The 16,496-nt window shown below is 40.3% G+C and overlaps 1 protein-coding gene across 7 annotated transcripts in view; it reads left to right on the top strand.

Annotated features, from left to right (window-relative positions):
* Nucleotides 1–16,496, top strand: part of PDLIM5 (PDZ and LIM domain 5) — a 174,943-nt gene that overhangs the window by 140,164 nt on the left and 18,283 nt on the right. For all 7 annotated transcript variants that reach the window (XM_063458633.1, XM_063458627.1, XM_063458626.1 and 4 more), the window contains one exon: nt 14,999–15,170. In XM_063458633.1, the coding sequence (XP_063314703.1) occupies nt 14,999–15,170 (172 nt within the window). The remainder of the gene's footprint in view (nt 1–14,998; nt 15,171–16,496) is intronic.

Genomic DNA, 16,496 nt, shown 5'->3' with positions numbered 1-16,496 from the left:
TACAGAAATAAAAGAACCAACTTGTTTACGTACATTTTCATAGTTTGCAGTGCACTGTATGGAGTTTTTGAACTATAGGCTATGTAGGCATCGCAAATCATTCCTGGCTGTATGCACTGTGGGTTCAGTACTAAACACCGATTCTATGAAGGGTATGTTTTGGGAATTGGGATGAAATTTGTATTGCTTAGAATTCACGTGTTCCGTGACCCACTTTCAGACATGTTTATTCAATGTACAAGTGGTGTCAGGAAGGAGTAGGAAGTAAAGGTTTTTCCAATATGTGAATCTGTATTGCTGCATTGAAGGCATTTTGCAGTGAAGCAAAATGTGTAAAAATATTTTGGTTTGTTTTTCTGTTAATTTCAGAAAGCTGACACTTGGTTAGATCCATTGTTCGAGGTAGTTGCTTATGTTTGAAGTAAACTGAATTCTGGCACTGTAGCTCTACTATTGGAGGAATGTTACCAGGGTGTGTTGGCACCTTTGTCTCGATGTCAGACAAATAATTCAATACAATACAGTCAGTTACAGAAATTACAATACAGAAATTATTATAGAATCTATTATAGAATTGTTACACAAAAAAAGCAGCATTTTTTTTTTTTTTATTTATTTTTTTTTTTTTTTTAAATGTACACAGAAGAAGAGCAAGAAGCACACTTTGGGAAAAACATAGTTGCACATTGCAGAAGTGGTAAACAGGGTTATTCAATGTGTGAATTGATGTGAATTCAAATCTTCAAATTTAGGCCAAAATAGTGGAAATTCAAACACTGGACTTGGTATATTTTTCCAGTTTACCTGTTTTGGCCTTCACTTTAAAATTCACATTGCATTTCTGACAATTAAGACTTTAAGACACAGAACTTTGTAAGTAAGAAAGATGGGAGAGGTATTGAAGATGGAATGATTTGAGAGAAAGGTGGACAGGGATAGAAGAAATATAGAAGTCATGATTCGATATCGCAAAAAATAAATGATAGATTTAACTGCGACTCTATGTTGGTAATGGGGATAAAAATATATTTGAAGTAGCTATGAGGTCACAGATGCAAGACACGGAAATGCTCAGATTGAGGTATATTGGAAGAGGGATTGTAGGAAGAGGTCTATTATGCCTCGTTTCCACTGAGCGGATCGGTTCGGTACGGTACAGTTCGCTATTTTGGGTGTTTCCATTATGAAAGTGGTCCATTGAAGCGAACCGTACCAATCCATTCAGGGTCCTGCTTCAGATGTAGGGCCATAAAAAATGGAACGGTTCGGTTAGGGTGGAGCTACTATACAATCCATTGATTGGTGGACAGGAAGAGCATTTATTCTAAACCCTGCATGGCCCTGAAGGTCTGACTTGCAGTGGAAACGCTCACCAGAATGGGCTGGTCCATTCTAAACCTTCCAAACTGTACCGACCGAACCGATCCGCTCAGTGGAAACGAGGCATATTATGTGAGTTTGGTACTGGATGCTTGGGGCCTATTGCTATCCATGTACTCCCGATAATGCACATTTAAAGTATATAGTGAAACTGATGCAAATCCAACAGACTGCTTTTTCATACAATATGGACTAACTTGGGAGTCTTAGATACTGACCCACTAGCTGGCTCCACTCTCTTCCAAAAGTCTGCAAACTATGCCTGAATGCCACAAATTGGCCAAAGAACATCAGAACAGAAAGCCCAACAGTCTTATGCCAACAGCATAAGCTCTGACTAATACAAATATCTTTTTGTCTGTGGGTGAAGTAATATTAGGCATATATGAAAATGCAGGAAACGTTTGCTGCTACAGGTCTTTAAAATGCGGGACTGTACTAGCAAAATTGGGACTGTACCAGCATAATCAGTTCTGTTGGTACTGTTGGTTTCGTACAAGTAGGCAAATAAAAGCTGCATTTTTTTTGTCAGAAAACTACTCATAGTCTCTGTTCTTCACTCACAATGCATGTAGCCTTATAGAACTCTGTGAGAGAAGAGCATGTGGAAGATGAGAGGGTTTTGGCTATGGCTGGAACCTTGCTGTGAACTCTTTGTCAATGGATCCAATGCCCTGCACTAAGACCATCAGCAAAGAGGCCCATTTATTATCATACAGATATTTCATTAAAATATTGCTGCATGTGATGTGTCAGGATCCTGATACAGTATTTGTTCAGAGTTACATGCTGGAGAACACCAAGTCTCAGTATTTGAGCTGGCTGGACCCCTATTTTGTCACTGGCCCTAAGCATTTGCCAAGATTTTCCTTATGGTTAATCTGGCTCTGCCAAGTTGCCTGCAAAATATTAATGCAAAGCATGCATTATTACTTTTCTCCGCATCTTGTAGTTTATACTGTTTTTTTCTCATTAGTAGGGAATCACGAAAATCTGTATAGGTTTAGTGTTATGGGTCAGTATGTTCCCACTAGAGGAAATAATAGAGAAACTAAATATGGCAAGAAAGCCTGTACACTTTGCATCCTCTAAATTGAAGATACAACTGGATATTTACCAAGAAAACAAAAGCTTAACTAAATTCAAAGCTTAACTTAATTCAATGGAATTCATTCAACTTTTCCTTGAAGTTGGACAAGGGAGTTTTCATCTTGGCCGGAGAATGAAACATCCAACTGGTCAAGAGTTCAGGATGTAGAAATGTGATGTGATTGAACCCTAGAAACTCTGTAATTAATATAACATTGCTATATTCAGGCTCAAAGAGTCAAACGGTTCACACAGATTCGTGCCAAGATCTCACGTTCTCTTAATGAGTAAATGTTTAATCAATCATGCCAGCTTGTATATTGCAAAAACATCATGCTATATAGTGGCTGGTAAAACCTTCACCTTTATTGAATTGTTCTGCGTTAGATAATTCAAAAAACGATTCAAATTACTTCTTTATTTAACTATAAATATGCTAACATACTGAAAGAGACTTACTCATGTTTAAATTATTTACAGTACACCCATTTAAACCCCGGTTTGGCACTCCAACAAAGGTGGTATATAGCCATATTTTTCTTGTGTTTGTGTTTTCAGACCCTGCCCATATGTTTCAGTCCCAGTATGTTTGACATTTAGTCTATGTGATGCACTTAGGTTAAACTTAATCAAGTAGCGTTTTATAGAGTCTACGTTATTTTTATTGTTTTTGTTATCATTTCTTCTTGATTATAATGTAGTAATTGAAATGTGGAACTATGTGATAAAGTTTACATAAAAAAACTAAACAAAAAGCAACAGTATACATTACAGACTTTGGCTATTAGTCGTAAAATATATTAAATTGCAATAAGTTACCTTTCTTTATTTTTTTACTTCATTAGCTGTAAATGATCTGATTTGAACACAGTTCAAAAATAACCTAATTTGGCATTTAGAACAGCAAGTGGTTTTGCATGAAGTAAAGTAAGGGAACATTTTCATCTTGAAAGCAGACCTTTCACAGAACTTCCTTTGTTTCTGCTCAAATGACAGAAGCATGACCATATTCACCAGGGCTGGTGGGCTGAATTACGTACTTGGAATAAAGATTTTGAACTGTTTTTTTATATGGATTGTTTCATCTCACAATATTATAGAAGACCTATTCATTTCATCAAAGGGAGAGAGTGTTTAATCCAGATTAAGACTGCTCTCCTTGGAAAAAGAATGGCTACCAATATGACAGCTGTATATTCGACTGAAGTATTTTGTTGTATACATTTGGGGATGTAATAGTTACCATGTGGGGTAGTAACTTGTTGATTCATGGAGAAATCTGAGTATAGTCCATTGTATAGTCAAAGATGTTTTTTTTTCTATTTTGTGGTAGAACTGAAACCCACTGAATGTATTTTTTCTCCTTTTTTTGATTAACAGCTGAAGCAGAGATGTGTGAAAGGCTAAACTTGGTGGCCTCAAACAGTTACTCCAAACACCGTGACCACGTCAGTGTTTGAAGTGGTTGTCATGGTGCTTAGAGGCTGTATGTTCATTGCTTCTGTGTGAAATTCTACACATACATAGGTATTTGGACTACATACTAGAAATGTAACCACTTCTGGGCTTCCGTGCTGGCTACTGTCTACTCTGAGTTCCATACTTTCTTATGTTAAGTCTGTGCATATTTCTGTGGGGAGGAGTAATTGGGTGAGAGCATTTAGTTGATATTCTCAGCCAATGAGTAATCAGCAAGATTGGCATATGGTTGTAGTGGTTCTGATGCTTGGAATAATCTTTTATGATTGTTTTTCAGCCTTTATTGGTATGTAGCTATGTAACAATACATATTTGGTTGCCAAGATTAAAAATTACATAGTCGTTGTACATTTGTTGAAAACTTAAAAAAGCACTCTAGAGCTTTCTTTGTACAAATGGTAGGAAAAAAAGATAAATGGCAAAACTGTACAAATTATATATACGTAAAAATATGTTTGTCCAAGACTGATAAAAATATTTAGACATATTTAATTTAAAATGCTACACCTGTAAATTCTGTCCCGTTGTTGGTAAATCCTAGCATAATACATGAGACTAATTTTGTCATTTACTTGTGACCCAAGTCTATATGGGAGGTATAAAAACAAAACAGGAGGAGATCGGGACTGACAAGGATTATTCTAGTGACTCCATAAACAAAGTGTGCATGTTGGGAGCTGGGATGACACACAATTTTTTCAAAAGAAGAAAAAAATATCTAGCAGTTATTAACAATATCATTATTATATGTGCTATATTAATATATTAACGCGTGGGAACGGCGTTCCTGCACTTTTTCTAGAGCAGGAACGCCGTTCCCGTTTATGGTCCTGCAGGCACTCAGGGGGCGGCAAAAAATGCCGCCCCCAAATGTCCCCGTGTTCCCCCTGTCATGGGGGGGCCCAAGAGGTGGCCTAATGGCCACCTGAAGGATCCTCCCCGGCCGGCTCTTGTCTCGCTGTCAGACGCGGCGAGGGAGCTGTGTCCTCTCTGCTCCCTCTCGCCGTGCCGTTTGCTGATGCTGGGAGCCGTAATATGACATAATTTCCGGCTCCCGGCATCAGCAGACAGCCCACGCGGCGAGAGGGAGCAGAGAGGACACAGCTCCCTCGCTGCGTCTAACAGCGAGACAAGAGCCGGCCGCACTGAAGCCCCACTGGACCCCAGGGACAGGTCCACGCCAGCTCTCCAGGTAGGGAGGCTGGGTGGACATTTTTAAATTAAAAAAAATATATACAAATATTTTTTGTGTATTTGAGTGTGTGTGTGTGTCTGTGAGTGTATGTGTGTGTGTGTGTGTATGTGTCTGGGAGTGTGTCTGTGTGTATGTGTGTATGTCTGTGAATGTGTGTGTGTCTGTGAGTGTATGTGTGTATGTGTGTGTGTCTGGGAATGTGTGCGTGTCTGTGAGTGTATGTGTGTATGTGTGTGTGTCTGGGAGTGTGTGTGTGTCTGTGAGTGTATGTGTGTATGTGTGTGTGTGTCTGGGAGTGTGTGTGTGTCTGTGAGTGTATGTGTGTGTGTGTGTGTGTGTGTGTCTGTGACTGTATGTGTGTGTGTCTGGGAGTGTGTGTATGTGTCTGTGTGTGTCTGTGTATGTGTCTGGAGTGTGTCTGTGTATGTGTCTGGGAGTGTGTCTGTGTGTCTTTGAGTGTATGTGTGTATGTGTGTGTGAGTGGACGTGTGTGTGTGTGTGTGTGTGTGTGTGAGTGTGTGTATGTGTCTGGGAGTGTGTGTGTGTATGTGTCTGGGAGTGTGTATGTGTCTGGGAGTGTGTGTTTGTGTGTATGTGTCTGGGAGTGTGTGTGCATGTGTCTGGGAGTGTGTGTGCATGTGTCTGGGAGTGTGTGTGCGTGTGTCTGGGAGTGTGTGCGTGTGTCTGGCAGTGTGTGTGTGTCTGTGAGTGTATGTGTCTGTGAGTGTGTGTCTGTGAGTGTATGCGTATGTGAGTGTATGTATGTATGTATGTGTGTGTGTGTCTGTCTGTGAGTCTGTGTGTGTGTCTGCGAGTGTGTGTGTGTGTGTGTGTCTGAGTGTATGTGTGCACCTGAGTGTGTGTGTACATGTTTATATATGCATGCAAGTTTTGTTTTTTTCTGGTGGTGGGGTGAGGGTGGAACTCAAGTGAGTTCCCACACTTTATTCCCCAGGACTTGACCCCTGCTCTCTCTGCACCCTAAATCCGACTACATAATTGTGTTGTATTTAATTTAAAAATAAGGATATACTTTCCATCTTATGTGTATCTCTGTCAAGTGCCATAAGGATTGACCAAGGTTCAATTCCATCCTGATCTTGATTATAAGACTTGCTGCAGCCTATTCTATTCCTGGTTGTCTAGAAGATTTAATTATATAAACTGTATAATGCTTTATAAATCAACAAACCCATACAATAAATGCACTGTTATCACTGATGGCATATGTGTTTCAGGTGCTATGTCTTGCCCTGAGTGAGGGGTATGTAGGTATGGGAAGAAAAACAAAGTAATGATATATTGATGTTTAATTTGAAAATATAGTATTTGCCTATCAAGTACATAGCTTTAGGTAATTAAAATAAAATAAAATGCTATTAAAATAAGCTAGTCTCGGGGGCGGAGCCAAGCAGCCAAGCAGCCCAGACGTGTCGGGCGAGAGCTCCCACGTTTGGGGACAATAAAACGGGGAATTCTGCATGAAAATCGTGGCTGACAGCCGGCAAACCACGACGACTGCGACTAGGAGAGGCTGCTGCATCGATCGGTGCCTCTTCCAAGCTCCGGCACAGCCAAACGGACACACCGAGGCTTGCGGCCTACCAGGGTCTGAGCCACGGGGAGACGGCCGCTCTCCGGGCACAGGTACGGCGACTGCAGCCTCTTACTCACTCACCTCCCCCCCCCCGGTCCAGTGGGGGTTATCCTGGACCACTCAGAACCGCAGTGGAGAACTTCTACCACCAGCGTAAAGCAAGGCCCTGAACAAGCTCGCCTCGTGGCACGTTCAAGATGGCGGCTATAGATTCACCTCACACTCGCAGCCAGCCTCAAAACTACATGCCCAGCCACAGTAATCACACAGACATCCTGCAACGTCTTGAAGAAACCTTTCTCCGGTTTTGGGAGAAGCTGGATCAGCGCATGCAGTCAGCCCAGTTCAGCTCACAATCCGAGCTACACGCCGGTGAGTCGGGGCACACGCGACAGGGAGTGAGGAGGGTGTCCTCGGGTACAGCGGTCCCACAGCCGAACACCCCTACTCCACGTAGCCCACCTGGGCTGAAGGCCATCAGGGCTAAAGCCCGAAAGCATCACCCACATCGGCGGAGGTCCCAGCGCCGTAAGCGGCGGCACAACACCAGACCCCCCGGCTCTCCCATAAGAGGAGTAAACTCGGACTCTGGCAGTCACCGGGTTTGTGGCACAGTGATGCAGGCCTGCTCACCAGCCTGGGGCTGGAGGATCACCTCTCCCCGCACCCGCACAGCAGTGGCCCTATACAGCCCGCCAGCGTGGACCAGCGCCCCACCGGAGACGAAAATCAACAGCATGAGGCAAACTCCTGCAACGGGTATAGGCTGAAGCCGACTACTGTACTAAGGACAGGCCGCATCTGCACTCAGAAGGTACACTTATGGCCGCCGCGGCATAGACTCTTGACCCAACAACCACACGGAGAAACATCTTTTACGAGCAAACAAAGGTTTTGGAGAGTTTATCTCCCTAAGCACACCCGGACTGATATACAGCTAATGTTTTGTCTTAATTGAACTTGATCACTTAAACTTGGTATCCTATTTGATCAGACGACCTAGCCTGTAACAACGGCGACACTGACACTTACCAGATCTAGCATGCTCAATAGAATTATATTGCCAGACCGGCATAGCTAGCTTTGCAAGATTAAACTGTATATTCCGTTTATGCTGTTTCTCTTCCTGACGTCAGCTGAAATTCCTATGTCCTTGCTAGCTTAAGTTTAATCTGCCATTTATGCCATGTTACATAACATTAGCCGACATTGTGTTTTTCACGCCCGCAACAATATCATAAGGCTGTATCATCAATAACGTTGCATACCCGCAGCCGCACATAATAAGCATGTATCATTTCAGTTTATTCATATATGCTATGAGGCCCTGATTATCCGTATTACCTGGCAGGCACTGTAAGTGAGGAGCCATATATTTCTACTCGGAATGAACAGTATGTTCTGCTTTACGTGTATGATCACAGTTAATCTAGCAATGTTTTTGTTTTTCTCTTTTTCTGACTCACCCTAGCTAGTGAATCGAATACAGTTATGATTTACGCTTACAGCTAATTCGTGCCTATCCTTAAAACTGGTCCATCCCGTACCAAAAGCGCCAGTGTTACCAACACTCTAAACCTTACCATTAATTTAGGCCTTCTTACGTGTGGTGAAGCTTCAACTGGCAATAGCCATACATTGAGAGATTATGCCACTATAACACTCTGATGTTTCTTAGCTGCGGCTACTTGAGTGTCACAAGTATAACTGAAACCCCGTTACAGACCAAACTACAAGGTTTAATAGCCTGCTATCCTCTTGTTGTTAAAACTCTGTTTTAAACATGTTTGTTCAACCGTTTCAAAACCAAACGTGAACCTAAACTCGTTAACCTACATAAAAATAAAAAATTAGGCATTGTTTAGCAGGAAATGTACTTAACGCTGTATTAACCCTTATCTGTATACCACTATTGCATTTCCCCTCTTTTTATTCTGTACCCTATTGCACATGCCTTAATAAAAGAAAGATTGACAAAAAAAAAAAATAAGCTAGTCTGTAAGAAGAGAATTTTAATGAACAAACAATCCTGTAATATTAGTTAAAGAATAACACTTGGATACTGTTGGCAGTTGAGTACCAATGCTGGTTTCTGTATTAATCAGTAGACTGGAAGTTATGCTTGGCTTCAAACCTTTATTCCCATTTTTTATCCACCCTAAATCTGCATTCTGTATTGCATTTGGACATTGGATTGGAAAGCCCAAGCCCCATTTTTTCATCCTGCTTTTCCTACATTAAAAAGGCCCTTGTCTCTTGACAAAAAAAAGATTATTTGCATAGAGGAACATGGTTTGCAACACAAGGCTCTTCCTCTCTGCGTTTTGTAATGATCTCATTACAGAAGAGCTAGGTTTTCCATTTCTTAAATAAATGGTCGTGGCAGACATGGAGAAGTTCTAGAATGACCAATAGGTATGTGACAGAGATGCCAACTACATAGCTTTCTCTCCTTCTAGTTTATATTTACATATATTACATTGCAGTTTTTCCAGTGTAAATCCTGTGGCTTTAAACCTAACACCAGTGCTGTAACATAGATATTTGGATACAATTCTATACAAAATAATTTATTCACTAAACAAGAACTAAAAACAGAGTTTAAGAATGTCCTTGATTTGGTTCTTGTGGCCTCAACTTTACACTTCTGAATTGCCCACTATTCCTGGTTTGCAAAATAAGCTTTACTATTTATCCAAAGTACTCTTCTAGCATACACTGCTAGGATTAGCAATGTTGGCCCAATATTAACCCACACCTATTTATTAAGAGCAATTCTGTGGAAAAGTTTCAAAACAAAGTAACACAGTCACCTTGGACACCAAATTGATATTCTTTGCCGAATGCTTAATTTCTTGTACTGTGCCTCTCACATTTTATCACTTTATACATATTATCAGAAAAATTTCGAATTATTGTAATTGTGGTTTTCCCATCATGGGCGAATTAAATGACAGTCCTACTTTTTCTAGATTTTTGTTAGAGGTCCCTGTTATATTTATGCATTGAAAGCTAAGGATGTTAATGTAGGACCAAGCTATATTGCTTGTATAGTTCATATTATGAATTGAGTAACAAATCATCACCACATTATGACTGTAGACAATTTCAAGAAATGTACTTTATTATATTTATTAACAGTTGTTTAGTAAAGATTATTATTATTAAAATTCAAGTCTTCTGATAAATAGCTATTCAAACTGATATCCAGTTGGTTACATCAGCCACTAATGTAGATAGAGTTCACTGCTTCTTTGTAATACATATCCCTTAGTTTCACTGATTTGTCCCTTGATTATTTTTTTACTGGTGACAAGTGACAGTAATAACCAAGTTAACCGTACTGTGAAAAATGCTCAGTGATTACTAAATGTTAACTGTTAAAGGATGCATCTGCTCACAATTTTGAAACTCAGTAAACAGATTCTGTATAAGGGTGGAGCAGAACAAAATAGAAAGTTAAATATTGAATAGTAAAGAGAAATGTGATATGTGTTTGGAGAAGGTGTTAATAAACATTTAAAAATTAAACGTTTTTGTCCTTCATACTTTTACTTCTCCTTGTATCTCTGTGTTTTTCAGACGGTTCTCTTAGGTTCCCGGTTTTGATAATAACCTTTAACACCATGAGGTTTTTTTGTTATTTAAAAACAATGGTTTATATTTAAAGTCTGTCTGAAATGACCAAATGGTAACAATCATTGATCTATATAGCAGCCAAATGCATGTGTTAGCATCTTAGAAATCTTAGCATGCGGATACACAGTATGAATTTTGGGATGCTGTATGCATCATTTGGGGTAATAGGTGTTGCAAAACTAACGATGTTGGAGAAGCAGGAACTATTCTTCAGGAAATTATATATTTAAATGCCTACTTTTGGTATTGATTTTACCAACACAAAGTATTTTTTAAATATTTATATCTTGACAGAAAATACCTACCTGAAACTTCTCCTGCCTTCTAAAGGATGGAAGGTGCAGTGAAAGAAAATGGCTGCACAATTTGATTTTGAATAAGAAAGCACAAGCACAACATAATAATAGACAGTCCCCCCCCCTCCCCCTTACAATGGACCCATTGGATGTGGACCCATTAAAGATGCCATAGAGTTGCATGTTAATTGCCTCTGACTGAAATATGAGATCCCTTTTGCTGGGATGATTTTACTTAAGGTGATTTAGGAATATGCTTATATACAAATCCTATGAATTTTTCCATAGTTTTTCCATTAACCATAAACCTTAAATGTCTAATGTCAACCTAAATAGGAGACTGGACATGGCATTGGAGAGAACGTGTTGCTTTTTATTTTTTTCTTTCCCTCATGAATCTTGGCAAGTAGGAGAAATAAAGAAAAAACATTTTTACTATTTAAATCCTGGCAAGAGCATTTTAATTGACATGCACATTAATCATTTGTAGTAGACTAGCAGGCAGTTCTGTGTTTGCTGGGCAACTATAAGGTTTTTGATAGGAAACATTGGGTTTTCAAAGCTTGAATGTATGGAAACTCAGAGAGGCCATGTATTTGTAACAACTTGTTTTCTTGAGAAAACAAGGTTTTTTTTTTCTTTAGATAACAAATTGTTTTCTTGAGATAACAAGTCAGAAAAAAATATTACAAATAAATAGCCTCTCCTGTCTTCTGTATGATTGTCCTGTTTTTTGTGTTGTTGTTTTTTTTGTTGCTGTTGTTTTGTTAAATCTCTTTGTCCCCAAGCTGGTAGAACTATAAAGGTATAATGTAAATGTGTAAACTGTGGACACGATAGAATGTCAGATAGGTAAAAAATTCATTTTAAAGCATTTGGAATTTTTCAGAACTTGCAATTAAACTAGAGGTCTTCATTTAGGAATAAGGTTTGGGTTTATTATTAAATCCAGGGTCCAGTATTAATATTTGAGATTAGACTTAATTTAGCTTATATGTCACTATGTAACAATAAGTTAAAAGAAAGCAACACACACATTGTTTGAATTCCGTACTAACAGGCATGTATTGCTAAACTTAAGGAAACATTCTAACATTAAAAATAAATATGTGTATCGTTAATTTTGAAGTGTTCCTTAACTTTAACAAAGTTTCCCCTTCTCCCTTTAAAATATAAGAAGTGGTTTTACTCACCATTCTTCTAGTGCTGGGCAGTCTTTATTGGGCAGCTATTACTTCCTGTCAGATGATCTCTGGTCCAGTGTGATGCTTCTCATAGAGAAGCATTAGGGACCTACTGGGCTTGCGCAGCGATTGACAAGCTCAGGCAATTGAATGGTTATCATAGTGTGCCAAACGTGTAGGCTTTCAAATAATTAATGTCTTTACGAGGAAGTGTCTCTATTTGCTGTTTGATTGACATACACCAGAGGTATTCTGACTGACAAATGCAAAATTTGTAATTTCTCACAAACTGTGATGCTTACAAGGTTTTTGGCAGAAAACAACTGTAATAAGATGTCGTTTTTTGTGCTTAGATTGTTTACATTCTTTTCAAATGGTTTTGTCAGCTTCATATATATATATATATATATCTTTGCTAGCAGCATGTGTGCCTGTTTTGCGATTCAAATGTATTTTAATTGGTGAAATGATGTAGATCAAACTGATTAATTTAGTGCTATGAACATAATTTAAGCAAAGTTTAACCAGCAATGTTTTATGATAGCATATGTCTTACGATGGACGAGGGCCTGTAATTCCATTATTTCATTCTCCTCATATTCAGTATGAATATATCCTTGCACACTTGTAATAGTCCCTCCTATCTTTTCTCTCTCTTGTGCCCTATGTCCCTTCATCATACACAGAGACATGATGTATCCAGTGTCGCCTCTGCAGTGTAGCATGCACACTGCACTAACACAAATATAGCACTACATTCTGCAATAAAAAAGGGATTTCTCAGATGCAGTGGGTGTATTACACACAGCAACTGCAGACTGTGTTTATGCTCCTGATATTTACTTTATATATATAAAAAAAGGAGGGATCCGCACTCGCATTACCTGTAGGCCTCGGTGCACTGTACCTAGGGCTGGAAAACCCCTAATCCATATAGTAACAGCAAAGTAGTCCAGACACTTGAGATCTTCATACATCAGCAGATTTATTGGAAAAACATGACAAATACAGCAACGTTTCGATCCCTTTCAGGGATCTTTATCAAGCTTGAATCCCTGAATCTTGGTAAAAGATCCCTGTAGGAATCGAAAGGTTGCTGTATCATGTTTTTCCAATAAATCTGCTGATGTATAAAGATCTTGAGTGCCTCGACTACTTTGCTGTTACTTTATATATATATTGGCCTGTCTCTATGCAATGTTATTCACACTATTGTTTTCCTTTTTGTCTGGTTGGCAGTCTGCATTCTTAAGCACAGGTGCATGTTTATTACAAAGACAGGGAGAAGCATAGTAACCACTGTCTAGATCTTACCTACTGTATGTTGTAATGGTGATTTTTTTATTTATTTTATTCTTTATTTTTGTTGTGCATGATAGTAACAAGTAGCCCTGGTGCGCCACAACAGCGACATCAGGATAGGTTGGAAAACATTTGCAATGCAGGTTGTGACATATGTTAGTCAGGCACATATTTTAGGTTATTAGGATTATTATTTCAACAGTGTAGTTCTCATTTGTGTAACTATAAAACATCATTTAAAACAATACTGAGGCATCGCTTGGAACAGTGCAATAAATGTTGTACCAAAATGCTAATTCGTAGCTCAGGCTATTGCGGTTAGAGTATTTGGCTGCTGGGTATGTGGTAACATGCTAATCTGCTGCACCTTAACTACAAGTGGACAGATTATAAATCGCAGATGAGAGCTTAGACTATCTGGTCCTGAACTAAACAAAAAATAACGAGAGGTAGTCTATGGCATACTTTACGGCATCTCCGTGTAGCTAGGCTATATGTTTGGCCAGCATTGTCCACTTAAAACACTTAGTCTATGCAGTGATAGTTATATTTACGAGGTGTGGGTAGTCCATATGTCGATGGTATTGCCGGCTGTGAACGTGCCCTGCAGATGCAAGTGTGGCATGTTCACTTGAGAGGCACAGAGCTAGGCTCTTCAGCCGATGCCCAGTGCATTGACGTGTCTCTTGTCATCAGTATTGGTCTCCTTGAAGGCGTCCCTGAACTGGGGCCCAGCTCCGGTGGTGTTCAGTGGGGTGTTCAGCCGTGCGGCTACCTGGTTTGCAGCTGTGACTTGGAGGGATTGAGGTGAGCTTTGCTTGACGCCGGTTCCCGGAGCCAGTGAGTAGCTTATGTGGGAGGCTGGTTTGGTAGTCTCGTTCTCGTGAGTGTGGGGACCAGTGCGGTTGATCCTGCAGCATGGTGGTGTCGTCTGTGTTTGCAGGGTCTGGCTGCCATTCTGGATGCGTGTAGTGGATACCTATAATGGTGCTGCCGGGTCACTGGACAGATCCATGTGGCCACTAGTTTCACCGCCAGAGGGTAAGCCATTCCACGGTCGCTCAGCATGGTCCAGAGGCTCACGCAGAATCGGTTGAATTCCCCCAGGGGGTTCAAGGTTGGTTGAGCGTGAGTGCTTAGTTTTTGGGGCCTTCGCTGGGCGGCCATCTTAGCTGCTTCTCAGTGACCGGATGAGTGCTGGTGCTGTTCCGGCTGTGTAGGACAGTCACTTCTGTAGTTGATTCTCTGTGTTCCAGGCTTTAGTTGCCGGGATATCCCTCTCCGGCGGGGGGGAGGAGGAAATATGCCGGGGAGACCTCCAGGTAAGTGGTTGTAGTCCCTCGCTTTGTCTGGGTAGGCCTCCAGTAGGCCTCAGGTTGATCCCCGGTGTTAGGGCTCCCTTCTCCAGGTCGCCTAGTTGTCAATTTGGTGAGTTTGTGCCCTGATTCTGGCTGTTTGAGAGAGCTTTTGCACGGAGCTCATCTCCAGAGCGACCGCTCAGCATGGCAGCTTTGCCTAATGGTGATATTTTTTCCTCTAAAGGGTTTTTTTTTGTTGCACTTAATGGAATTAAGGGGTGCTATATAACAATGAATAATCTAAATCTACCAAACATCAATATTGTTTTTTGTGGAAATCCTGAACAGCAGTATAACCACAAAATATGTATTATTTCATGTGCGGACTATGCTTAAGCAAACATTTTTTAGGTTGGTAGGTGTTCAGTGATAGGTTGAGTACCAATGGGATTAACTATACACTTTAATTGGTTTTCCCACAAGTTTGTAAGTTTTTGTAGACCAGTATCCTTCTATTAAACATGTGCTTTTCCTTTCAGCTCCCTTAACTGGACGGATCACTAGTAACCCTCCTGCTTCAAGATCAGGGGCTGCTATCAAGCCTGTAGGCCCTCCTCCCTCTGCAGACCAGGATACATTGGTTCAGAGAGCAGAACACATACCAGCAGGCACACGTACACCTATGTGTGCCATTTGCAACTTGGTCATCAGGTAACATGTTTTTGTACTCTCTGCCATTGTTATTTTCTGAATAATATTTTAGATAGGCGGTTTAAATTATTAAATATTATGAAAAATATATGTGGATATATTTATTTACTTATGACTTGTTTTTAGCTACTACAATGATCTGCAAATGTAACTCGATATACAGCTCAGCATTTTTACTTGATGCTTCTCCTGCTATAGGCTACCACCCCTTTTGGCGGTGGTAGCAAGCTAGGAAACATAGAAATGTTGAAACCCCTGCCTTATAATTTTTTAGCGGACACTGTGTGATTTGAAGTGGCTCAGCAGCTGATTAATTAGTGTTGAAGATCCACAAGAAAACCGTTATACACTAAAGTATAAATTGGGCTCAGGCTGCAGTCTGGCTCCACTGGTCTGGTGTTAAACCAGGCTCTCTGGAGGCAGTGCTCACAAAAACAGCGAACAGGAAGCAGCTCCATTGTTGGGACCCCTAACACAGATCACAGTCTGTGCCCCCCAGGGCCTGACTGTGAGAATGCCTACAAGGCCTGCCCATAAGCCTAATGCCTACAAGACCCACCCATGAGTTTGCTCACAGGGAGTGGAGTACATGTGTGTAGGGGATGTGATATGTGTTATTGTAGATGATGTAATGTGTGTGTGTTCTTATGGAATGTAGTGTATATGGATAGCAGTTTGTGTAAGGGATGTAGTGGGTGTGTATAGGAGATGCAGTGTGTGTTTGTGTGTAAGGAATGCATTGTGTGTTTCTGGGTGTGTGTGTGTGTGTAAGGGATGCATTGTGTGAATCTGTGTTTGTATGTGTAAGGGATGCAAGGTGTGTTTCTGTGTATGTAATGTAATGCAGTGTGTGTGCCTGTAAGGGGTGCATTTAGTGTGTATAAGATATGCATTAAGAGAAGCTGTGTGTGTGTGTGTGTAATGGATGCATTGTGTGCTTCTGTGTATGTGTGCAAGGGCTGCATTGTGTGTGTGTGTGTTTCAGGTATGCATTGTGTGTGTGTAATGGATGCAGTGTGTGTTTCTGTTTGTGCAAGGGAAGCATGGTGTATTTCTGTTTGTGTAGGATGTATTGTAAGTTTCAGTGTGTCTGTGTGTGAGTAGGGATGCATTCTGTGCATGTGTGTTTCTGTGTATGTGTAAGGATGCATTGTTTATGTGTGTAGTGTGAAAGATAGGGTTTGTGGGGTAGGATAGGGGCTGAGAGGGGAGCAGCTCTTTATTTTTATTATTTTATTTATTTTGTTAATATAATTTTTTTAATATTTTTTCTTTAAGTTTTGTGTCTTACACTCCCCTTTAGTGCATCTCTTACAAGCCCCTTGT

Source organism: Pelobates fuscus, chromosome 6, assembly GCF_036172605.1.
Source record: "Pelobates fuscus isolate aPelFus1 chromosome 6, aPelFus1.pri, whole genome shotgun sequence".
NCBI lineage: Eukaryota > Metazoa > Chordata > Amphibia > Anura > Pelobatidae > Pelobates > Pelobates fuscus.
This window is presented reverse-complemented; position numbering and strand designations above follow the sequence as displayed.